The sequence below is a fragment of the Parus major genome, chromosome 9 (genome assembly GCF_001522545.3).
Source record: "Parus major isolate Abel chromosome 9, Parus_major1.1, whole genome shotgun sequence".
Classification (NCBI taxonomy): Eukaryota; Metazoa; Chordata; class Aves; order Passeriformes; family Paridae; genus Parus; species Parus major.
Window position 1 is genome coordinate 7,820,745 of NC_031778.1, and position 27,029 is coordinate 7,847,773.

General features: G+C 40.0%; 1 protein-coding gene across 2 annotated transcripts in view; it reads right to left on the bottom strand.

Moving 5' to 3' along the window:
• Nucleotides 1–5,536: 5,536 nt before the first annotated feature.
• The window catches only part of PAX3 (paired box 3), a 76,011-nt gene continuing 54,518 nt past the window's right edge, over nucleotides 5,537–27,029 (bottom strand). For both annotated transcript variants that reach the window (XM_033516832.1, XM_033516831.1), the window contains exons 6-9: nucleotides 19,911–20,076; nucleotides 18,642–18,856; nucleotides 7,664–7,910; nucleotides 5,537–7,134 (exon numbers count right to left, since the gene is read on the bottom strand). In XM_033516832.1, coding sequence (XP_033372723.1) covers nucleotides 7,100–7,134; nucleotides 7,664–7,910; nucleotides 18,642–18,856; nucleotides 19,911–20,076 — 663 coding nt within the window. In that variant the 3' untranslated portion in view covers nucleotides 5,537–7,099. The remainder of the gene's footprint in view (nucleotides 7,135–7,663; nucleotides 7,911–18,641; nucleotides 18,857–19,910; nucleotides 20,077–27,029) is intronic.

The following is a 27,029-nucleotide window of genomic DNA, read 5'->3' on the forward strand; positions in this document are numbered from 1 at the left end:
ACCTCCCACCTGAGCCTCCTTCAGGATGGACACACACCTCCCACCTGAGCCTCCTTCAGGATGGGCACACACCTCCCACCTGAGCCTCCTTCGCTGCCTCAGCACTGGCAGGCACAGTCTGGGTCATGAGTGGGTCAGATAAAATGCTCTGAAGCCAAAGTCAGCCTAAGGTGAAGGCTCACAGGAGCTGTCTGCCCTGGCAAGTGCTGTGACCAAGCAAATCCCCAGGAGATGCTGTTCCCCACCATATCCTATGGCTGCTCACACACAGATCACCTGGGACCTCTGCAGCACTGGCACAGCCCTGCCATGGCCCAGGGACACTAAAGGGAGGGGGATTTAATTTTGCACAGTGCTCCATGCACCAGGAGCCAACTCCACAAATGGCACATGCTGTTCCCAGCCATTCTCAAAGGATAGACTGAGCTCTACCCAAAGGCAGCACCTCTGGGAACACCTCTGCCCTGGCTGTCTCCCTCTGCCACCCCTTGCTGACCCCACACATGAGAAAAACGCACTTTTAGGGGTACTGAGGGGCCACAGCACCATGTCCCCTCCCACCCACCCTACACCTTCCCTGGAACAGCAACACCATGTGGAAAACTGTGTTTGAGCCTAACCCTCAGCAGAAAGAATCCCTCAGGTCTCTCAGAGGATTCCCAGCACGGTTCCTGCTGTCTCCCACCCACCCAGAGGGAAAGCTGTGCTGTTTCCGCTGCACATGGCATCGGGACATCCTGGCACCAGAGACAGCAGATGGCTCACACACCAGCGAGCCCAGCCCTTCACCGGCACCTCCCAGTCAAGTGCTGTCCCCTTGATGTTCCCCAGACCCAGCAGGTCAGAAGCTGCTGCTGGCAGAGGCTCTGTGCTCTCCCCAGCTGTGTCCTCTCAGCTGGTGAGGACCACGCTTTGGCTGCTCCTCACAAACTCCACAGTTGCCCCCCTGGCCCCCCACCATCCCCACCCCATGCATGGTCACACACACTGCACTCAGAAACCCTTCTGGGCTCTAAAGGAAAAGCTGGACTCCACCTTAGCCTTTCACACACGTTCATTATCCTCTCTTCAAATCAGCAGCCCTGACTGCAAATATTTCCCTGAGGTTTCAGTGCCAGGTGAAAGAGTGGTGTGATGTTCTGGGTGTGCTGCCGTCGGTGCTGGTGCTGTCGGTCAGAGTCTTTGGGAAGAGCAAGTGAAGGAGAAATTCTACTGAGCTGACACAGACACTGGAATAAAAGGTGTGGCTGTTGGACACCTGCAGAGTGGCAGGACCCAGGTTTGTTGGAGAGCCACAAGGGAAAGGGAGGCAATGAGGAGAAGCCATGACATTGAGGGCAAAGTGTGTCTTCCAGCAGCTGGAGGCTTCAGATGGGGACGATGGAAAAGGGGTTCAGTAAAACTCTGTGTCGTGAGCTCCACAGAGGGACATGACCCCAGTGCTGCCCTCATGTAGTGCAGACCCAGATGGCTCCTGCAAGCCACACCACCCCCAGACCCCACAGACCCCTCCCCAGGATAAGTGTGGCCAAAACAGCATTTCAAAAAACTCAGGACATTTGTACCCTTAGCTAATTATTCTGGTACTGACCGTGGGGACACTCACACAACAGTGGCTCCAAAGACATTTTTTCCATCTCAGAATTCCTGAATTCTAAAGTATCATGGTTTGAGCGTGCAGAGTACCTGTAACAATCACCCTTTTAAAGTTAACATTTTAGAGGTATGTACATTTGAGATCATTATGAATAAATGCATATGTATGGGGAGAAAAATGTTTGTGTAAATAAAACTGAGTCTGTGAGAAAAGAAAAAGGATAATTGTACAGAGACATGAGAAGAACTGAGACCATAATTGTGTACAGCATAAGCAAAGATACTGGTGTGAGTGCTGAAAGGAGGGGAGTGTGGGGAGGAACAAGTAGTTTAACTTTTGGTTATGGCCTAAGGGACAAACTTTGCTGAAGATGAAGACACTGAATGGTTAATAAAGCTTCTGAACTGTTTCCAATTCTCAGACAAGGAAGCAATAGTTCCGCTCCTACCAGCAACTGCTCTTTCACATTTGTGTATCAAGCTCGCTTTATTAAATTATTCAGCAAAGGTCAAATGTGATGTGTCTTCCTAGTTTTATTATGATTTTTCATGACATTGCCTGAGTAGCTGAATAATAAACAGTGCATGTCAAAACACTGCAGTGCCCGAGCTGCCCACAGCCACCCTGGCTTAATCAGTGACCGGTTCTGAGGCGATGGAAACGCACTAAACAAAGATTTAAACTGTGTGTGAACACTGCAAAGTGCTGTTTGTGGGAACCACGATGGCAAAACAGAGCCAAGTGCCAGCACTATGTACACATCCTGATTTTAAGTTTGTATGATAAATACCTGAACTGGAGTTTTTGAACCAGACTAATCCCCCTGCTGTAGCATTTTTCTCCCTGAGGCTGATGAGAATTTCCCAGCCTGTGATGAGCTGCCCAGAAGTGCTGGGAGAGAATAAGGAGTGAAAATCTTCAAACAAACAGCTCAAATGGTCTCTTACCTGCAACAACCACAGAAGCAGACTACAAGTTTTATTATTTTGCAATAGACAAATTTCTTGAGCAGATTCAAATCAACTCATGTGCTTCTTTAAATAACCTTGGGACTCTCCAGTTGCTCTAGGGAATATCTAGATGTCAGTGGAAAAGCAAAAATAAATTGAAAATGGGATCTCCTAATCAGGATTCAGGTTTTCTTGCAATTAAGCAGAAGATTGAAGTGAACAATACAGAGAATTTTATAAATTCAAGCTGTTCCAGGTTTCTGATGGCTCCACTGATATTGCCTTAAATTAATTTCTTCTTATTTCATCCAAAGCTATCTTATAGTAGTCCACTTTATAGATTTTAAGGATAGCAAGAAGACTTTATGGAAGACTTTAAGAGGACTTTATGGATAGCAAATGTTGAGAATATTCATGGTTACCAACACAGCAAAAATGTATGCTTTATTCAGCAGTAACCAGAGACAATGCATTTCTTATATATTCTGTAAGAATATATCGCAGAATTCACACATAATAAATAGTTTACATGCTGTTCTCTGCCATACTTCTGAGAAAATGCAGACATCCTTGCTACCAAAAAGATATTAGTAGCATGTGATAATTTGGGGTGGGCTTTGGAATTGCAAAGTTAAGTAGCTTTGTATTTTTTCATTACATTTGGAGATACATGTTACAGAACTGTAACCAGATATTTTGTGTTTTAATTTGCACAGACTTTAACCTAGGGATCAAAAACCTAACTCTAGGTTAGGTGCACATAGGTGCAGAAACAGATTTCTGAGGACACAGAACCTGTTTGACAATCAGCTATTTTCACTGAAGGTTTGTAGATTGGGATAGACATTTTGTGCCTTTCAAAATAGCCCAGAAAGATACACTGCAACATCATCTGTTATTTGGATAGAGACTTTTGAGCAATACCAAGTAGAAAATCCTGTGTGATTATTGGAGAAAAATGTTTATTTCTAGCTTTTATTTAAATGAGAAACACTGAAATAGCTTGGGAAAAGGATAATAGCTGTCATTAAAAATTATTCTTTTCCTAGCTCATTCCTTAATGCTTGGATAAAGGAATAGTGATACATACTGAAGTATGGCAATATATTGGCAGTATGGCAGTATGAAGTATACATATACTGGGTATTGTGATGGGAGTAGAAGTCATTTCTAGATAAAGGAAGACTTAATAATAATTTAAAAATCATGGTTGTGACACAAAGAAAAAAAAAATTTATGAAAACCTGTCTCTCAACATCTTCCAATTCTAATGAGATGACAGACAGTCGGTTAAGCAGCTCTGGTGATTTATTTCCATCTTGTAAAACATGCACACTCACACACAAAAAGGAAAATGAGAGGAGGGGCCCTGAGAGCTGCCCTTTCTGCACTCATAAGTGAGTGGGGTTTGGACTCCTTTGCTGTGAGCACATTCCTCCCAGCTATTGCATGGCTTTTCTGTCAAATGCAATATCCATGGCAGGCTCATTCCTCTTGGACTTTCTGAGCATTCAGAATTCATATCTCAGAAAAACATGTGGTTCCCAAGAACCTCTTCAGTCTTGTCAGTGATAACAAGAAGGGGTCAACAGTATCCCAACTTATCCTTGTAGCTCTGTCAAAGATTTCTACAGCACATGATAAATTCAGATACTGCTTAGTCCCTCTGCCCCAGGCTCCTCCCTTCCCACGACAAGAGCTCATCCCAGTTCTCCACTGCATGGCTTGACTGTGAGAAGAATGGACCATTTTCAAAGAATCATAAAATGGTTGAGGTTGGAAGGGACCTTAAAGACCATCCAGTTCCAACCCCCCACCACAGGCAGGACAGAGCCTTCTCTATCTGTCTTGTTTCCAGTCTCTCTCTCTCTGCACAAGGCTCTCACACAAGAAAGTGCTTGGGACACCTTGAGAAGAAGATGGAGCAGCCAAAATGCCCATTCCCTAACGTGAGGTCAGTAAAGCACCTCAGTGGGATTGAGGGGACGGGAGAAACACAGCTCTCCCACCCCTGCAGCTGAGGGAACACAAAAGGAAAGTGACATTTTCCAATCAGCCTGTGACAAGGGTACACTCCTCCTGGGAAGGAGCACCCATCACCCAGTTCCAAACCGTGTAAGCAAACAGGATTCTACCCAGCAGTTTACAGAAAAGGGATTGCAAGTGAGAAATAGAAGTTACATGGCCTTTGCAGCAAGCCCAGGACATGAGACAATTGCCAAGGGCCAAGTACTTAGAAACAGCGTTGAAAAAAATCAGAAAAAATAGCAGTTTAGAGCAGAGAATGGGTGTTAATAAGAGATTTTCAAATTTCAGTTGCCTCAGAAATTAAAAAGTATATCAGAGAAACTGGAAAGGAAAAAATAAATCTAATTTCCCCATTTTTCAGAATTTTTAATATCCTCTTTTCAAGAAATGTTTTCCTTCCTTTTCCAATGGAAGAAAGCTAGACTTAAAAGAACAAAATAAAAATAAAATGCACATAGGAAAAAGGCAGAAAGAAATTCAAGGTGGTTACATCCCCCACAAAACAGTGAGGAAATTAAATGTTCACCAAACATAGGGTGAAGCAAAATTCCCTTGCACACTGATATGGCAGTAAAATTTATTCCACCCATCCTGAAGGGTCTTCCCCATGTTACAATCAGTTCATGTGCAGGCCTATTAAAAAATTCTTGAGGTTTCTTAGGAAAAAAATATAATTCAGGACAGATACCACCCATTACAAAGTCCCTGCATTTTCTGAAGCCATCCCAGTTGCCCTGTTTGTGCTGGGTTTAAACCTACTTTATTTTTTTTTGAATGCATGCAAGGGCTTTTCCCTTGTTGGGAAGTTTTACTCCTGGTACCCCCAGCACTGGAGCAAAACTCATTGTCTCACGCACACCCAGACACACCCAGAGCTCCATGTGGCATCCCACAGCCCAGGATGTCTGCAGAATACACTCATATAATGAACACAGTCTGCATCGAAGATAACATGGTTTATTTCTTCATGATATTCAGATTAAAATGTATCAATGTATTTATCACAATACTACATTTTAGGACAAAATCATCAGTGCTTTGCAAGTCTTCATAATGTTTATTCATTATAAATAGTAAATATTTACTGAACTTTTTACATGAAAGACATTTGTTTTTTTGTTTTCTTTTTTGTTGTTTTTTTTTGTTTGAGTTTTTCTTTTTTTTACAACACATTCTGTTGTAGAGGCTGCAACACAAAGATTTTTCCATCACCCTTAAGACCATTGTGTGAACTAACCTCTGTACTGAACCTAGTCTAACTCACTACTTCATAGTCCTTAACTCTAAAAGGAATGTATTTGTGTTCTGCCTCCCTCTTTGTTCCAAGAATAGAGAGAAATAAATAATCCCACCTTCCATCATCCTCTTCCTCTCAACATCACAAAACACAAATTTATTGACATTCTAAAATGTCACGATGCAAACTTCTTGTAAACCTTGGTTCCTATAATTATACTTTCTATATTGGATATCACTGTATAATTTAAACAGGTGTGTCAAATACAGGTCCATCTCTGTCTATGTCCTGTACATCACTAAAAAACATGTAAACGTAATAATTTCTTCGTATTGTTTCCTGAAGATGACTTTTAAATCATGATTAACAAGCTGGATTTCAGTAATCCAGCAGACTGTAACATTTCTGTATTCTATCATCAGGAATTATGCACTGCAAAAATAAAAGTACCTGCAAAAATATAGTTCTGATTCTATATCTATGACTTTGGATGATCCCAAAGTTTGTGTGAGGTACACGGTATTGCACATTGCTAGGCAGTTATGAAAAATCAGTCGCATTGTTGGTGGGGTTTTTGTCTCCCATGTTTGTTTAAAAATGTAAAACACACTGGGAAAACACATACAAAAAGGTAAAATCTGGATTTCATCTTACACAAGATCTCCTCTCTTGGTAAAGCAAAACCTGTGAGTGACATTTATTGACAAGGTGATTACAAAAGCATGGTAAGGTAACCAATGAGTTGCTCAGGAAGTCTTTCACTCTTATCCAGCTTCCTAGGGACTGTGACGTTTCCTCTTGATGACAATTTCCAGTGTGCACAGTGAGAGGCTCTCCCAACCCTGCTTCAGAAACTGAGCTGTTTTATAGTTAGACTAAAGTCAGCACTGGATGTCAGATGAGTCAGAGTACGCAGAGCTCAACTGCTCTAAGTTTTTAGTTTCAAAATGTTCCATTTGTCCCAATCAATGCACATTAATTTCAACAACAAAAAAATGGAATGTTTGCCAGGCTGTGATGTTAAATACTGCTCTGTTTTGTATACCCACTCATAATGAAGCATGTCACATTTATTCATTATTGCTTTTGGCCTTTGTCTTCTGTATAGCTCTGTCCAGCCTTCAAAAGTCTACTAAAAGCTATGACTGGAGAGAACATAACAAGCATGTTTCTCTCAGTGGGACTGCCCCAGTTTAGGCTGCACTGTGTTGAGAAGATCCCTCATATCCAAACCTTGGAGTGAGACCGGAAAACGAGACAAGCTTTAACTTGAAGTGGACAGTTCATTTACGCAATATCTGGCTTCAGATAATGAAAGGCACCTGCAAAAAAGCAAAAGAAGCTTTTTAAGTCATGCTGTGACAACCTCACAGCATGGGGCCATGCCAACTACAGGTTGACAATGTCATATTTAATAGTGTTATATCAAAGGAAAGGGACTAATATTTTTATTCCTAGGACAAGTTTGACAAAACTCTATGTATCTGGGATTATATAGTGTAATGATTCTTGAGCTGACCTCATTAAGAACATGTGTTTCTAATAGTGGAATGCCAGCGGTTATTTCATTTTGGACAACCCTTATGTTTTACCTAATGGCAATCAGGTTTCATGTCTCAACAATTAATAACATCAAGATGTTGTTGACATCACTTAAGAAAATAATTATGCAGCAGAAATCCTGCTCGAACAATCAGCTATCTCACCAGTGCATGGCTTTGAGGAGAAGTAGCAGCGAGCCCTGAGGATCTCTGCTCAGAACTCCCTTCCTCACAGACAGACAGACAGACAGACAGACAGACAGACAGAAGGAGAGCACTGTTGGTAGCTGGGTGTGTGTTCCATACTCACTTTGGCCGTACTGGCCGTACTGGTAGCCCGTGACGGGGTCCATGCTGTATCCCGTGGTGCTGTAGGTCGGCGGGCAGTAGGACTGGGATGTAGGCAGGCTGTCTAAGCTCTTCATGTGATCTAACCTCTGGCTGCAGCTGGCTGACACAGTGGTGGTGGGCTCCAGGCCCCCAGTTAGAGGGGACAGGGCATAATCAGTTTGGGGCTGGTGAGGCACACCACCGTGGTTAGTCAGGAGTCCCATTACCTAAGAGGTAATAGAATAATAGAAAGAGTTAAAATATATGAAGAACTACATTGCTTACAGAACCACAGAAGTTCTCAAATCTGTAATTTGATTTCCTAAACCAGGTAGACTTGATACTTGAATTGTGCTTTGAGTAGCTAATCCCAAGAGGAAGTAGAATTTGGTTACATCATCCACCAAAATAAAATCTGATGGCTAACAAGCAATAAAAAGTGATACTGGGGCAAATAAAGAATAGTATTTTTTAAAACTTTTATGGTTCTAGAGTGCCTGATCCCAACTCCAGCTGGGAGTTCTGCAGATGTTTATTCCTTGAGGGCTAAATTATAACAAAATTTTAAGACAACAAAAAGCAAGTAGTGGCTGTGTAACCATGATGTCCTGCATGATCTACAAACATAAAAAAGCTGTGAAAAAGCTCACACAGTTTTCTTCTCCAAGATCAGCAACTATTCCAATGAAATCAGTTGGGAGCAGATCCCAGTAGCACTACTGATGGAAGTCAGAAAGAACCCCACTGAATCCTGATGTTCTAGGTGCTGGGGAAGGGACAGAGCAGTGATCCCCCCACTGCTGCATGCCCTGTGTGCTGTAAAAAAATTAATGTGCAAGAGTAAAATGCTGGTCATAGCACCAGTTATTGATTCCAAAAACTGACTTGCAGAGCACAACAGAAAGGGTCAGGCACTCCAGAGCTCAAGTCAGCTGTGACTCCTTTATTAAGCTGCTTCTACAGGGACAGTTATGAAATCAGTAGCTGAAAAGAGTTTACTGGAAAATACATGTTTGTCCCTATAAAAGACCAGCCCTCTAGGCCATAATTTCCAGTAAAGAGCAAGAAAAAATTTCAAAAGCATCTGTGTTTTCAAGCACAAAACTACAGTGAAAAGTTCTGGTTGTTCAAAAATCTCTCCCACTACAGGTTGGTGAACCTTTCCTTTCTTGGCACCCCAGTATAGAACACTTTGGAAATAACTGTATGACTGAGATTTGCTTACTTTTGCTGAATAAATTGCACTTCAGAACCTGACAAACAATCTGCAGCTTCTAACAGATGGGTGACACACAGCTGCTGCCAAAATTGCATATTGTGATCATTTACAGGCTGTTCTTGCTCCAAAAAACCATTACAATTATCTGACTTGCTATTTGATAATCACACTGCTTTGCAGCAATTCTTACCATAAACTAAAGAGAGTTTTTAAAAATTTGAGTCTCTTTTTTAAAGACTTAATTAAACCTCATAAGAACATATCTGTTTCCTAAAGTTCTGATGCTCCTCCTGGAATTGTACTTATTTTCCATCACAAACTAAAAGGTATTATTATTGCAGGGAGCTTGTTGTTTGCTTTTTTGTTGGTTTGGGTTTTGTTTTTAACAAATAGATGAAACAAGATCCAGGGATAGTGATTTAGGTAGGAAAGAAGACCTACAGAGTTTTTACATGTCTGATTAAGAAAACAGCAAGAGATAGAATAATTCACAAAGAGAAACCCAGACCCCTGCATCAAGAACTCAAAATATGTTTGCATCAAATGCACCCAAGATATCTCATTGAAAAAAAAGAATAATAAATGCTAAGAAGCTCAGTTACTATATATAGCACTGGAATGTTCACTTCTGATTCTCTAAGCTGAAAAACATGACTTTAACCAGTGGTATTTGCTGAATGTTCCCAAACTGAAGCATTCATGCAGAAAGAAATTCCAAAATATATGCAAAAACTGCATTCAGATATTGAAATCTTACAACTTTTAATTTATAAAAACAAGATGAATTTGGATTCAGGATGTAAGATATTTTCTATTTAATTCAACAAATACATTAAATGCTGTTACAAATAACTTGTGGTTAATAATAATAAAAAAACTCTGAAATCACTACAGACTGAAAAATCATGTTATCTGTTCATCCTTTTGTGTCAAAACTCCCCCAAAAGTTGAAAATACTGGGCTCCCAAGTTTTTGTTCTAAAAATTGATTCTGAAAAATATTAAAATTTCTATTATTTTAGCAAGTCTTTCAGAAATTCCAAGTATTTTTCTTATAACATTTGAATTTGATATTTGATATCCAAAATGTAGCATGCTTAATGACTGACACTGCATCAGCAGCACACAGTATTGGAACCTATGTTCATTTGGGTTATATTAATCCTTGTCCTTTGAAATTAACACTAATAGAATTAAAAGAAGAGGAAGAACTACAAAAAAAGATAAAAGAAAAGGGATAACTGAAACATTTACATTGAAAATTACTACTTTGGGAAATATTTATGTTGGCAGGAGTATCATGGTTTTGACTATGGTTTAAAATGAGCAGGGGTTTATCAGAAATCTCAAGTGCACAAGCCTTTCCATTGCCGTGTAGGGCCAGTGTGACAGCAATATTTACAGGACTGCCCCCTGTTTTGTTCCGAGTTCAAGAGCAGAGGGAAGGGGCTGGGCTGGGCTCATGTCACAGGGGAGCTCTTCTCTGCCTCAGGGCTCTCACATCACTCACTGCCTGCCAGCACTTCTTTTTAAACAAATTTAAAAAACAATTGTTTACCCAAATTTGTTAATTTGGGTAAATAGCTATTTTATCACCGGCATATTTCAACTAGAGGTTTGTTTGTTTGTTTGTTTGTTTGTTTCAATTTAACATTTTCAATAGAATAAAACCCGAGACAAAATTATTTGGACTTTGCCAGCAAAAAGAGTGAGCTCAAAAACTTTTGGATTGGAAGCTATTTTTAAAATTGGAGATTTGTCTTGAAATTGAAACCTGGGTCCAGACAGTCGCAAACGCCACTCAAACATCAGTAGTAGCAACTCTATTTGGATAGACATTTCATTTCTTTGACAAACTAAAATTAATGTTTGGTGAGATTAACTTTTTTAAATTAGAAAATAATTAAGCATCATTTTATTAAGTGGACGTGCACCTAGTAAATATTCTGGAGCAGAACTGACTGAGGCATCTGTCTCTGAGCTGGAGAAAACTGAAAAGCAACCAACTTCCCAGAAATATCTTCCTCAGAGGCCTTCAGAATCATCCTGCAGTTGATTAGTATCTAAATAATTCGATTTTTGGTCATGTCAGTTTTGAAAGCTGTAAGGGAAGTAGCCTCAGGGCAGGAGTCTTTGCTGCGGTTTGTGCCATGACCTTCTCACCCATACAAGGAGTTACAGGAAGGGCATGGCTAACTTTCACCTAATCAATTAGAAATCCATTAACAGGCCAGGCTGCAAGATGCTCAGCACCCTCAGTTCATCACTGAACTCGAGACACACAAGGATCTGGATTTTGCAGCTCAGATTTTCTGTTGGGTATGAAGCAGTATAGTTCTAAGGAAGTAAATAGATATGATTGCTTTATAATAATTGAGGTATAAAATAAATTTATTTAATCTCTATACCATCCAAACTACTGGAAAATATGTGCTCTCCTCTAAATCACTTTGGGAAAGGTAAATTAGTAATTATCAGCCTCACTAACCCAGAATCCAAGGGCTGAGTTAACACCACATTAAAGTGATACGATAATATCACTTTAATTTATTTTAGAGCAGAATTCCTATAAATGTAGGGAAAAAAAATCAGATTTAAAATTTTTAGCTGCATATATTTTGTTCTCACCTTTTGCAAAACACACATAGGAATGTTGATGCACAGCCTTTGTGTTTATACAATAAAATACAATATAACAGATAAAATCATTCTATTAGAAAGCAAAGGTGAAGTTATAAATAAGTAAATAGAACACAGTAGACTGCAACAACCAAATTCTACAGAAAAGTTTTTCTGAGAGAACACATCTGAAGCAATCCAAAATATTCATTAGGACAAATCCCTTGCTGGTGGAGTCAGCACAGAATCACCAGCTGAGGATATGATCGAGAAAGGGAGCTCGAGTGATGAAAGCCTTGAAGGCATGAACACAGTGTCTGGCCCATTATCAGCTGTTGGAAAATACTTCTATTAGCACCAAAATAAAGGGCATTAAACTAAAAAAAAAGTTTATTTTACTGAAATGAAACATTCTGGCTGTTCACATGGTTAGTATTCGAGGATGTAGGACCCTCCATAGGCACAATAAAATTCTCATATGTTTTAATTCATTTACGCATGCCTGTGTTTAATATGCTTTGTGACCATGCCTGCAATTAATATGATTTATGAGAAAAGAACATGTGCAGTATTTTTTTGGGTACAGTGATACTATTTTCCCCTCCTGTGAATGAAAGATTTAATGAAACAGCTCAAGGAAAATGGTTGGCAGTTAACATATTAAGTTGAACTGACAGAACCATGAGTAAACTTTAGCGCAGTTAATGATATCCTCTTATCTGACCCTGACACATTTGCAGCATGTAATTTACAGAAGCTCTGTCCAGGGAATCTTGACAAATGCTCCTAACGATGTCAGGGCAATGTTCCATTCTAATGTAAAACAGATGTGGGTCAGATACCCTCATTCATCACTAACACTGAAAATTTCAAACTCCTTCCGAGATGAATGGCATTACCTGCTGTTAACTCTCTTCACTGGAGAGAAATCTCTGAAAAAAAACAAAATATTGCACAAGAAAGAACACCAAAAGGATTGTTATCATGCACTATAATGAGGAATTTTAGAGGATTAAGTAATTAGCTATATGGATCTATATCTATAGGATCCTAGAACCACATTGCTGATTCATTTTATATATATGAATATTTCTATTGAATACAAGAAACCCCACAGAAAGCAATTTTTTTGCCAAATGGTAAGAGCTGGCAACCACATACTTGGCTGGTGAAAATAAGAGCAACTGTACTGACTTTGGACATTGATGATCTGACCCTCTGCATACTCATACCAAATGAGACCTCATACTGATTTCACACCACCAGGTATCACTGGTACCTGCACAGGAATTAGAGAAGGTGCAGGGTGTACATTTAGGGTAATTAGGAGGATGAGGTAATTATTTCATTAAATACATTTTTACTTATAGAGAATTTCCAAGCATTATTCAAAACATCATTACAGTCTGTCACAAAACTCATGTCTTTTTTAAAGTCCTATATCACAGAGTCCCAGAACTTGGTAACGTCACCAAAATAATTCTAAGATCAGCTAATTTTTGAGCCCCTGGTATGAAAAGCAACAAAAAATGACCAAAAGGTAAAACAAAAAAAGCTCAAGGATAAACATTTAGTCATAATTTATGAATATATAAGCATATCTATACAATGAAACATCTCACAACTTTTTCAGAAAGCCTCAGAAACTGGAGTTGCATGACTTTAAATGCTCAGCTATGGCACTATTACTCAAAAGAATTCATAACAAGCCTAAATTTGGTATTAGGTTGCTCTTTGCCTGTGAACTCTCCTCCTCCCACCTTCTATTCAAACTCCAAACACAAAGGAAGGATTCTGGCCACTATGAACACCAGCCCAGCTGTCACCAGCTCATCTCTCACACACCTTCCCTCAACAACAGGGATGTATGGATTTGTTACAGCTCAAAGCAAAACAAACCAAAAGAAAAAAGTTAAGGTGGACATTCAAAATCCTACAGTCACCTGTTTACTTTTTTCTGCTATATTAATGTATTTAGTACATTTTTATATTATCTATAAATGTATATTTATATAAAATAGAGAATATTTTATATAAAATATAAGTATATTTACAAAAGAAATAATACATGTTATTTTTACACAGTAACAATTACAAAACTATTGAATCTCATCTATTTTAGTCACAGAAACAAAAAATAATCAACCCCATTGTCTGAACTTCTGTTTTTAAATTTAAAAATAAAAGAAGAACAAAAACTCGTGTTCATGAAAATTATATCATGTGATTTAACTTTCTTCCTCACAAAGAAATCCATGCCCTGTCTCATGTTCTTGGGTCATTAAGCAAAGAGCTCTCAAAGCCAAGTGCATTGTGACCATGATCTTCAGATCATGAGCTTCTCATTGCTGTGGGGCTTGAACCCAAATGAAATGTTTCTGTAGGCAACCAGTTCAAGGTAATCCAACAGAATGGATAGGGAAAAGTATCATGAATTAATAGTTGCTTTTCTTCACTGCTCTTGTCCCTCTTAATGAGGGAATGAAAGTTTTTAGCTCTGGTTCCAGTGTCTCCCTTAAAAACAGAATTAACAAGACAACATGAACATATCTAACTGATTCGACAGCTGCTATCAGTTCCATACATCAGGTTAATGAAAACCAAGTGCTCTCAAAGACTTAAGAGAAGTGCATTGCCTAAGATCTATCTCACCAAAAGGAGTCACAGGGTAACTCTTAAAGTCAGCAGTGAAATGTTTTGACAGTAGAAGAAAGAAACCTTGAAACAGCTTGCATCTTTACTACTGTTCATGGAAAAGTTTGGGATTTTCTTATCAAGATTATTCCTGAGCTCCAGGTAATGGCATGAAACTGCAAACTTTGTTAAAGACTGTTATGATCTCCTACACAGACCACTCAATACTCAATCTACTTCTCATTTTAATACTGCAGCCTTTAAAGCTTACGGGTTTGATTCAATTAAGGAGGAGGAGGGGGAGAGGCAAGCAAGAGGAAAGAGTAGATCTGACAAGTTTTCTAGAGGGCAAGGAGGAAAAAATATTATGCCTAGCAGGAGACAGGTTACACACATTTGTTCTACTCCCAGTAAAATCTTCAAACTGAAGTACTGTTTAAGCCTGGATTATCCTACAGGTTAAATATCCTACAGGTTAAATACAGGAAGCACATGGCCTCATGGGCAGCAGAGCATTGCTGCTCCACCTGAATCCACAGCAGCCAGAACAGCATTCTCCAAACCAGAAAAGTGCCTGACCTGGTGTAGGGCAAACTCTGCTGCTCTGACACTAATAAAAAGCACATGAGGAGGTCAGGGGATGCCAATGTACACCGGAAAAGACTTTTTCCTTATCTTAAATGAAGCAGTTCAAAATACTGATATCCTGTCTTTGAAACAATCTGCCCTTTACTAAGACCATACACCTGCAGTTGTGAGACAAGTGTTTCTGCAGTCACTGTTCTGCTTCACAGCAAAAAGCCAGCGATGGCCACTAATCATAAAATGCCATGGCAATCCAAAAGCATGCCTAAGTCCTGTATACATACATTAATGTCCAGATATGCTATCCCCTCATAATTCTGAGTTAAAAAACATTTGTTAAAAGAAAATTCACTGAGCAACTAAAACCTAATTTGAAAAGGAAATACAATATTCCCATAAATGTATGCATGACAGGCAAGAATATGCATAATAGGCATAGAAAACATAAAAATATGCAATTTACATATATTACACACTAATAATCTCTTTTCTGACATTATATTCAAAGAGCCCTGGCTGAGATGGCATGCTTGCAGTTGAGTTGCTTTTTCATGAAATACAAACACTCCAGGCTGCCAGCTCCCCAAGACATTAATCCTTGACTTTTTCCAGCAAAAGTCAACCCGTTGCATGCCTGCAAGACAGAGGTTCTCTCACCACACCCAGGTAGTAATGAATAAGCCAGATCAGCAAGGAGAATAATCAATCATCTGAAGGATATCTGCAGATCTTGTCTCAACGTTAAAAAGTATTAAACAAGGTGGAACTCCCTCTATTCCCTTATATTTTTAAATAGGATAAGCAATTTTTCATCACTCAGCTTGCAAGACAGGTATGTAATGGAGCATTCTGCTTCCTAGAACTGAGAAATACAGTCTCCTCTCATCCCGAAATTCAAGGCTAACACAATAAAAATGAAATTACATCACCCTAGGTATCTCTGCTTGTCCTCTGCCTTCACCAGTGCTTGCCTTAAACACCATATTTGCAATCATATTCAATAAAAAAGTTAGAATTGTTTCATTCTACATAGAAAATAACAGTTCCCTGACAACTTTGTGTTAGACCGTCATTTGCAACAAATCAATGACAAAGAGGAGAAAGGCTTAAGTCTGCTAAGAACATGATCCCGTGTATCTTAGTATTAGATTTTGCTCTGTATGTTCTAAAGGTGTTTTTTTTAAAATCACAAAATATTATCTGGGCTTCAGACAAAGCCCCCCTTCCCCCTCCCTGCTCCAGCCACCACAAATTCAGCTTTAGACTCAGTTTGTCAGGAGCACTTGCCTGCAAGAGACACATGGATGGGTGGAAACATTATGTTAATTGCACACACACACAGATTTATTGTGGTCAAAAATGCACTGGCTAGTAAATAGACCCTCTTTCTTTCTCATCTAAATTCCATGCACACAGGCAGGGCAGTGCAACATGCCCACTCAGCAGCAAAACTCCTGTTTCCCTTTCCCATGAAACCCCAAATGCAAAGCTGGCTTTCAACTTTACCTCACCTCAGCCTCTCTTTCAGGACCTCAGGACAAGCCCTGAGGAAGCATGGAGAGGGGATGCACAGTGGCACACCCCAAAGCTCAGGGACATTTCACACACCAACATTGTGACCAGCAGCTGAGGCTCCTTAGGGCATCAAGAGTTTCACTGGTTTGCTACACTCCCACAATTTGTTGCACATAATTTACATGTTTGAGGCTGTATTACTGCATCATGTAACACAAAATCTGAGTATGTCACTTTATACATCTCTACATTTTATACATGTCTCTAACTCATTGTTTAGGCACCAAAACTGATATAGAGGAGCTGTTGGTAATGCCACATGAATTTAGGTCTGGGTTTTTCATTTGATTGTTTGATGGGAAGATTCCAAACCTCTGTTGAAGGTAATCATTCAGTTGCCAAGAAGCTGTTCCAAATCTAATGGATATAAGTAATCTCCTCTATGCACTGAGCTATGATAGCATGATATCAGCTTTAGAGGGATCAGCATCCCCCTAAACCTGTTGGTAGAGCTGCTGGACACAGCCAGAAGCTAAACACTGAGTTAGAAAAAGGTTTCAGAAGTCTAAGGAAAACAAACAAACAAAATAACAACAGAAGTCTCCTAGTGTAAAGACTGGGCTGGGTGTAAAAAAGCACAGAATGTCCTTTTGATTACATCAAACCTCAAATCAGCAAGACTTTTACAGGAGGAGACCTGGCCTCACATTTTTGTCCCATTTTTCCCAGCCATCACAAGATTTCTTTACTGTTGTGCTCCACTTCTGTGTCACAGACAATAAAAGCTTTGTGAAGGGTGGAAAAAAAAGATCACATTTTCCACAGCCAGAACCAACACACATTCAAATGGACACTAACAACTACTTTTTATGGATTAACATTGAAAACCAGATAGATAATTATGTCAAAAATATGGAAGCCTTGCACACTATGAAACTACCCATTAAAAAAAAAAAAGAAAAAGAAAGAAGCAATTAATGTAATGTAATGGATTTTGTTGAAGTTTGCATTTAGAAATGAGAATTCTTTCAAAATATATTCAAGTCTTGTTGGAAGTACATCCATTTGTTTTTCTGGTGGTATTTTTTTCATGGGGTTTCAAGCCATAAAGTTTTGTACCCCACTCTATGCTATAGGAATCTGTGAATCTTAATTACATTTACCGTTACAAAAAAGGGTTTATGAACTTTTGCCTTTGGGCAAAAATGTTTATTTCATTGCCTTTGTTATTCATTCTTTTCAACTCCAGTGCCTTTGAACTTTTCAGCTGCACAGAGTTATCACCGTTGCACAGGAACCAGGAACTGCACTCCCGAGATGCAAACCACAACTTGAAGAAAACGAAGGAGGCAAAGATATACGAGTCGTTATTTTGGCCACCCTTTGTGCCATTAAAATCTCATTTTCTGCCTATTAGAATGCCCTCTCCCTGCTTAGGCAGTGGTGATAGTCAGTGATTAGTGTGTAATTGAGTATAATTGTCTTTTCACTTTTCATTTGTGTCATTCTGAGCTTCTCTCTGTTTTTCTAACCACTGAGAGGAAAAAAGGGTAGAAAGCAGATAAAGCTGTTAAAACTCTCACTTTCAGCCCTGAAGAGATTCCTGATTGTAATTATAGATTGCATCCTCTTTGTGACTCCTCAGAATTTAGTGGACATCTCTTTCCAAGCACCTGGGCAGAGCTCTTGCTAATAAAATAAACTACCATCTATTCAAGCTTTAACTAATAATGTCAGCTTCAGACAGATGCCATGTGTAGGAAAATTTAACCAATCTTTTGACACTCAATTATCGAGGCAATTTATTAACCTGATTTCCTTAAAAGAGCTCACGCAAATTAGAAAAACAATTATGGTATTCATGCATTTATATATTGCCAAAGAGCAGTAATACTGCTAATTTATGTATTTATAACTCGATTATAGCTCATCTCAATACACATTTCTCAGTCCTTGGAACCCTCTTTGTACAACTTGCCCATGATTTTCCTGGACCACTTGGTAAAATCTTGATGAGGTTATTTTAATGGGATATTTTATTCACAGAAAAAAATACAAGATCTGTTTTCTGTACCTAGCCTTGGATCTTCAGGAGAAGAGTGGTACATTGCAAATGCTTGATAACTGAATGCAAACACGAAGTCTGCATGATTGCATTATAAATCAGTTGAAATTAAATATAAGCTATGACTCTTCATTCAGCCAGTAGGAGGAAAAAAAATTAAGGAAAAAAAAAAAAAAAGGAAACTAGCAAACTGAAATCATGTGGCTTATATAAAGAATACATTATGGTTTAAATTTGGCAATTCATTATACTGTGGCCTGAGGGAATAGACTCTTTGGTTCTGGTATACAGCAAATCCTCTGTCTGAAAACACAGGACTGACCTGAGGTGAGAGGCCATTGCCAATGGCAGGGTTCATGGGATTGGAGGGCCCGGATGGAGGCACAAAGCTGTCTGTATAGCTGGAAAATCCGTGCCTGCTGCTGGGGAGGCAATAGGCAGAGCTGCTCTCTGGGTTCGAAGGGAGGCTGCTTTGGTGTACAGTGCTTGGAGGGAGAGGCTGAGGTCTATGGACGGTACTGCTTGGATCAGACACAGCTGGAAGCACAAGAAACATGTTGATATGTTTTCCTCCTTTACTTGTGGCATAATAAATCCATTATGTGAAGCTCAGCTTAAGAGAACTGCATCAGAACCTGCATCCAAATACTGGTTAAGCAGAAAAGTAAATCAATAATATTGCTGGATATTTACCTGGCCTGTGAGCTTACACAAAAAGTTTTTAAACAGACTATAAATATCATAACAACAGACATGTGGTTTTCAGACAACCTTTAATGAGCACATATGGTCAGCAATATTTTTTTATATATGTCTATAGATAAAAATAAAGGAAAATATTTATTTACTTGTAAGACTGGCTTTCACCTCCTGGTCACAGCTCAGAAATCCCACCATGGTTTGTATGAAGTCAAGCTTTGAAAAATTCCCTCAATTAGAATCTCCACTAAGAGATAGGATCCAAATCTCAAAGGAGGAAGCAATAAGAGCACATAACTTTTATAACATAACATTTTATAAAATCTCACTCATAAGGTTTTTATTTGATAGTAAAACTTAACAAAGCCTAGATTTGAGGGTCTGTTCCCTCTCACTCAAATCCAAAGTTCACAGAATTTCTGATAACATTAAGAAAACGTTTACCCTACTGAGACTGGCTACCATCTGATGTGGAACAAACTGTTTTTTCCACCATCGAATAAATATTCAGAGTATTTACAGAAGTTCCAATGCTGGTAGCCACAACAAGTACAGAGTGCACCTGTCTCCTACATCACACCAGACACTTCCAGCAAAGCAGGCCAGTGCAGTGGCAGGGCAGGGATGAGTGTCCATCATTTCACCAAAGCTGCATGTCTGCTGGGCAGAAGGTGATTATCTCTCTGCAGAGCAGCCCTCACGTGGAACCACCCCTTTGCTGTAGCAAATCACACCTGAGTTCTTACATGCTTGAAGTAAGCAGGCTTGCAGATTCCTCCCTGAGTCAGACCTTAAATTAGCCAATAAAGAAAGTATTTCTACAATGGATGAGCACAGGAAAGCTGTGCTCCCAATAACACTGTTTTAACCAAGTACCTGTGGGCTACTGTACCTTGCGGTATGGAGGTGGGCTGGTAGGAGGGCTCAGAGAGCTGGTACGTCGGCAATGTCGGCATGGCACTGGGTGGGAATCCTCCAGGGATCAGATGGTTGAAAGCCATCAGTTGGTTGGCTCCTGCCTGTTTCCTCCACCTGGCACGACGATTACTAAACCAGACCTGCAAATGTTTTAAATATGAACTTTTGATTTTTGCACATTTAATGCAGATGTATCAGAAATAATGGCATTGTATTTCAAACACACTCAGTGTCTGAGATGAGAGATGCAGAAGATGCACTCTGAACTCAGCGCTCCTAGACAGGAAAGGTGTCCTTGGCACACATTTCCATGGTCCAGCAGATTCAACACAGGAATTCTGATCCCTAGTTTCATCTCAAATACAGCCTCTCCTGAGAAAAAACTGGCTACTCTTTCAAGCTTTAGTGTTTTAAATCACTATCATTTACTGTGCCAGATTTAATGAGAAAGGGGAAACCTCTCCATTTAATCTAAATGCCAGCCAAACCCATTTAGTCTGTACTGTACTGTCTTTAAGTTGCTGACAAGTTAGTGGCATTGCTTAATGCACTGTTAGAAGTGCACGTACTTAGATATTGGGATACTATATTGGCCTAATGACCAACAGAACTTTAAGCTTTTAATTAGAAAAATACAAGCCCCATGTACAAAATACACAAATCCCTCCCAGCAAGTTTTCATGTGTTCACATATGTACAAAACATCTCTTAATAAACTTACAACAGTAGGTCAGAACTTTAGTACTAGATTAGCATTTCAGAACCACTTTGAAATCCGTTCCCAGGAAAGCACAACAACCAGATGGGGTTTGGATTTGTGGGACATTTTAGCTATAAATCTGCTTTTCTTCACGTCATTCTCAGTTCATGTTTTAAGTTTTCCAAGTCTTGGATGTTTCTTACTACATCCAAGTTAGGAAAACACAAGATATCACAAATGCAGACATAATAGGAGTTGCAACACACATTTATTAATATTATAGGGATTCCACACATCACAAACTGGAAGGGCAAGGAGTCAGTGCAGGGATGCCTGGAGCAGGGTGCAGGCACATTGCCTTGTTGAGGGGTCAGAGCAGGCTCCTGATTACAGCTCTCAGTTCCATGGGGGAGCACTGAGGGAAAGAATGGTTGGTTAAGGTAACAGAGACTGCACACATTTGTAAACAAGCAGCCAGTTGATCATAATCCTACATCCTGAAGCAGCTGCAGTGCTCATCTATAAATACAATTAATTAGATAAGACTTCAATTCTTCCCTCCAAGGAAGGATGAGTGTATTGTTAGCTGTCTCACTGTCCCCCACACTCAACTGAGTGTTAACATCTGATAAAGTAGATTTGCTCAGCCTGTAAGGCAGCCTGGCCTAAAAGCTGCTGAGGCAGGTTAGCTGAAGAGTCACATATAAATGTATTTGTATAAGATGGGGCTCAGATCTGTCACCCTTCCAGCAAGCAGCCCTTGCTGGCTTATCAATCAGGTATCACAGACTGGGATTCTATGTGTGACACCATTTATAAACCATGAGTGGCCATCACACAGGAGGGTAACAACATTTTGGGCTGCACTGTGAGCTTTTCCTCTGCTTGCTGTTTCATGACAGGAGTAGGGGGACTCGCTGGGCCATCTGGTTTCTGACATAGGCCATCTGTCACCATGTAGTTTGTTCTGACTTCATCCTCTTTTCAGAATGAGATGCTCAGTTCACACAGCTGCCTCCTACTTTGGCCGCAACATCTACTCCTCAATTATACACTCCCACTCCAGTTTAAGGTCTAGGACAGAGGGATAGGTGGAGCCTCTGTTCCATGTCACAAATCCCTCTCTTGATGTTTTGCTGTACATACTAACCCCCTCCTCTGTCTCCACATGAACCATTTCTGAAAGCAGCTGGCAGGGACAAGGGGTGGAGAAGCAAAACCTGCAATGAGCAGTGGTTGAGGATGGGTCTAGATTCAGCCTGTAGAGCAAGAAAGAGACCTTGCTAAAGACCCAAAGAACACTTAGGAAGGGTAATGGAGGTCAGAGAGTGATCAGGGAACAGCAAATGATTGTTGTAATTAGCTGACCCAGGTCATTAGCTACGCCTTTTTTCCCTGACACTCTCTCTTCTTCAGGTCAAGAGGGTTATCTCATGATCTCCAAGTGCTTTGGGAACACGAACTGAACTACACTATGTGAATAGATTTCATTCAGGAAAGTGAGGTAACAAGATTTTGTTTTCTCTACAGATAAAGATTTGCCTTCATACTCCAGGTCTTCATTAAAATGAGTCAGGTCCCAAACTTTAATTCAGCAGTAAATGATTTACATAAATGCCAAGTTTTATATTTTTATTGACAGATAGATTTTTGGCTCATTTTGTAGATTTCCATTTTTTCCACAACTGCAGCCACATATTAGTCATCTCTGAAAGGGACACACTCAATGCTATCAAAAAGCCTGCAGCAGCCACACAATGGACACCCTTGCACAGAGCTTTGTTGCCACCTGGAGCCCCATGACATTAAATGGGACTCTGCAGGAGTGCAGAAACCTGGCTGGGCTGTGCAGAATCAAGGCTGTGTATTGCCACCTCGCTCCTATGTGATTGGGATGGGCTAAATGAGTGCTGCTTTTCAGGCACCCATGTCACATGGCACTGGCCTCTTGCTTTCCTCGGTGGCAGGAAGGCAGATGGCACCTGATTAGCACCAGAGTTAGTCCAAAATTATCTCACCAAAACCCCTTGAACAAGTTCAAAACTGCAGGAAGACTATTGCCACAAATACCATACAAGTTCATCACTACAGAATGGTAGAGGCACACAAGAAAACAAAAGTAAAAAAGCCACTAAATCAAGAAAAAGTTACAAAACTAAATAACTGAAACCTAAATAACTCAAACCTAAGTATTTTATTTACATTTTATGTAATGCCTATTAAACTTAGTCAAATCCCAAGCTTTATTCAGAAGTTTGTTATTTTAACTGAAATTATTTGGGTTTTTAATCATAATATTTCCCTTAGACTACAGCCAGTTGCCTTGATCTATTTCAAGAGTCCAGATTTTTTTTCATTTCTTAAATCCTCAAGTATCATGAACAATCCATGTACACTACTACCACTACAGAAATCTTGAAAAAGTTTGCTAATCTCAAGCCAAGACTTAAAAATAAATCCAGTCACCACAAGCCAGCGTGCCTGCTTAGAAACATATTGTAAACACCTGGAGAAATATTTTCTTTTGTTTGTACATTTCCAATATGATTTAAATATAATGTCTCCTTATGTGCAACAGATTTCAACTTCCACCAACATGACAAAATCCTCATCTTATGAGTGGCCTCTTCAAATCTAGCAGGTCCCCATAGGATTCTCCTGTTCTCCCACAATCTCCTTCCAAGAGGCACAATTATCACTTGGCTGCAGGGATGCTTCTGGTACAAAGCAGCCCCTGGAGGAGATCCCAAGTGTCATCCTGTGAGAAAGCACCACCCTGCAGTAGGCACAACAGAAATCAATCTCTAAACTATCTAAACATGGACAGAGGAAACATGACTTGGCTGAGGGACCCAAGCATTCAAAAACAATGTCTGCACAGAAGCCAAGTTGCCCTCACCGTAGTAAGGCTTGGACTCCTTGGTTCCTGTGTCACTTTTAAAGATGGAATGTAAATGATCCAGATGATTTGGAAACAAACTTGAATCCCAATGTCTGGCCAACATTTATATCTCAAAAATAGAACTGAAGAGGGTGAAATATAGAACAAAACAGGGGGAAAGTAGCACTTTAAGTACTAGAGGCTCCAGTTTTTCAAGCACCTGGGACTGGATTGACCAAAAAAGAAATCACTCTGCAACAGAACATAAAAAACTGTATTTTGCAGCAATGTAGATGGATAAGGTGAACAAATATGTTTCTTCCATCTTTATTTCCTGATATTTGGATCCTGCCTCTTATTATCATTTTTTCTTAAAGCAGTTTGCAAATGATCATGCCAATATCTTATTTTGTTGATCTCAACAGGATATTCTTTAGAATATGCACTTATTCACTTGGGAACACACTAGTATAATTAGCCTTGACATTTCGACAGTCTGATCATAAACACAGAGTGCTCCATGTGCTTTTAAGGCAAAAAGATTTCTGATTCAACAGGGCAAAACATTCAAGATGTGAATGTTGCAAAAAACGCGTGTATATTTTGTTATACAAAGTTCTGACCATTGCAAGCACGAGTGCCAGAAACACAAAAGTTGAAAGACTGATGAATTGTTAATGGCACTTCTAATTTTAGACGTATTTTAGGTGGGGGGAGGGAGGGGTTGGTTCGGTTTTTCCTCATGATACTTTTTATGGTAACTGCCTCCCCCACCCTGCAATTCCCCACCTCTCCCTTCCCACAAAATTCACATGTTCAAAACAAAGTCTGACCATGCCGGAAGCCGGAGCTCTTGGCGGATGTTCCACCAGGGAAAGAATGTGGGCTGTGCCAGAAGCAGCAGGGGTGCCTCGGGAAGAGGGGAGGCTGAAGAAGCAAACTGCAAACAAAGCTGAGCTCCACCAGCCCAGGCAGAGCTGCTTCTGTCACCTTCGCAAAACATGGCAGTGTGTCTTCTACAGACACCCTCAGTGTCTGCTCCTGCGATCCCTACAGATGCCAGACCTCACTAACTTCAGCAGCCCTTCGAGGATGTGCACAGAAAATAACTTTATCCTTCCTTTCCTTCTCTTTTTTTTGCAGTAAGGTGAGTTGCCATCCTGGCTCACCATGGTATCAATACAATGAGCTGCAGGGAGAGCACTGCCAGGGAGCAGCCATAGGATGAAGAAAGAGTAGAAACAGAATTGCTTTTTAGCACAACTAGTTGAAAAATCAGCTTGACTGTGACATCTGCACACTCCCAGCCACATAGGAATAAGGTCCACCACATCCAGATGCACACCATGTTCCCTCACAGCATCCCAAAGCTGTGCCTAAGCCTGCTGAGAGCAACCTGCCATGGCCAGCGGTGGGAATGTCACAATGCTGACAGTTCCCTGCCTTCTGAAGCCTGCTCTTCATGGGCATGGGAAGTGATGCTGTTTAGAGCACTACAAATTATCAGTGTGCTAGAAACCAGAGTTCTTTGAAAACATACTGGGGAGGGAGGGGGTGAGAATAAAAGGGAAAAACCAACCAAACAACACCCCCCTAAAAAGAAACAAAACAAAACAACAACAAAAAAACAACAAAACAAACAAAACCAGAAAAAACAAACAAAAAAACTAAAATAATAAAAAAAAAGTCAAAATGAAACCAAACACACCACACACAAAAGAAAACAAAAAAACAACACAGACCAAAAAGCCACTAGACTGTGCCAAAGAGAATAGGAACTTCCAATCACCTCCCAGTGTGATCCAACATACTCCAATCTCTTAGGTTTCTTTGAGAAGACTTTGACTCAGTCCTACAAAAATACTTCTAAAAAACTGCAGCTGAAGAGTTCTGAAAATTATTGAGTAATAAGCAAATTGAACTGTGTATTTATAAGTTAATGTGACACTAATTAAAGCCCTTAGGCAACAGGGACCAGAAAGAGACAATCAAAATCACATCCCTCTTTTGCTTTATATTTAAAAATGTCCTCTTGGCACTGCTTATGAATGCAGTTGTTTAATTTACCCATAAGAATTTCCACTTTACAGGGGAGGGGGGACCTGCAATTACAGGGTAATCTACTGCAAGGATGCACATAGCATTTTCTTTCTTTAGCCCTTTTATGATGCAAGAAGTTCAGTCTCAAGAAAAGACATCAAAAATTCTCCATAAACCACATCAGGAATAACTATAAAGATCTGATGAAAGGTCTTGAGTGTTCTTGAATCCATCCTACATTCCTTTTCCCCATCTTCCCATAGGACTGGGCAGTTCAGTGTATATGCTCAAACCATTTCAGAGGAGCTGAAAAGCGAGACTTTTTTTTGGCACAGATTCCCCCTCCCCAGTGATTTCTCAGGGAGTGCTTTTCACTGTTTTCTACTGAGGAAAGACTATTAAAGCTGAGAAATTGGACTTCAGAGGCTTTAAACTTTATCACTAGCTCAGGAGTTGTAACTTTGCTCACCTTTCCCCTCACTTCTCCCCAAACTCTTTCCCTGTACCACAGTGAAGCAAAGAAAATAATATGCAAGCACAACACTTAAAATATATTTTTTTAATTATTTTTCTTCTAGCTACTCAAGACATCTGAGCTCTTGGGACTTATTTGTTGAGGTTATAATAAGGTTTTTACAATAGCTTACAAGCTGATTACAAGTTTGACATGGGAACATTCAATTCCATGCTAGTAGCCTGGAGAGATCTGCCTAAATTTTCAGACATGCTCTGTTGATAAACAAGTTTGAGGGTTTTTTTATGTCTTCAAGCAAATCAGTTTAAAACTGGGATTTGGCTGAGAAGAAACTCTTCAGGGTGGGAAATTGTCATGATTCAGAATTCTTCCCGACTTGCCCTTCTTTTTCACCATTATTCATGGATGAAAAATAATCCAGACAATTTTTTCCCATTGCATTCTGGAATTAAACAGGGAGGCCATGTGCCAGCTGCTTCTCACAGCAGGGCCTCCTGCCCAAGGATCCATACAGCTGGGGCACTCCTTAACATGGTCCAATACACAAGTCTCATACACCACATTTCTGGCAATTTGGGATGCCTGCCATCAACACACAGCCCCAAAAGATCTGTCTGCATGGCCAGCTCCTGTTGGCCAAGGTGGGTTCCTGACCAGCCACAGGAAAAACCTGAACCTTATTTAAAAATCCTTTGCCAAAAGATTGATGTAAACACCCCCCACCATCAATCTGAAACAGGCCCCAAGCTGCTGCCAAAGCTTGCCCGCTTCATCTAGGTCTAAAAACAAGGAATCAAAGGTGGCCAGAAAAGATACTACACTTCATTCCTGATGTACCATTTGTTACAGAAACCATAACTCCACAGCTCTAAAGCACAGAAAGAGTCTTTGATCCACACTGGAGACAAATTCACTTTTCAAACTTGCCTTCTGACTGTCAGTAAAAACAGGCCACGAACCTTAAGAGCTTGCACTGCAACACAATTATGGTTTTAAT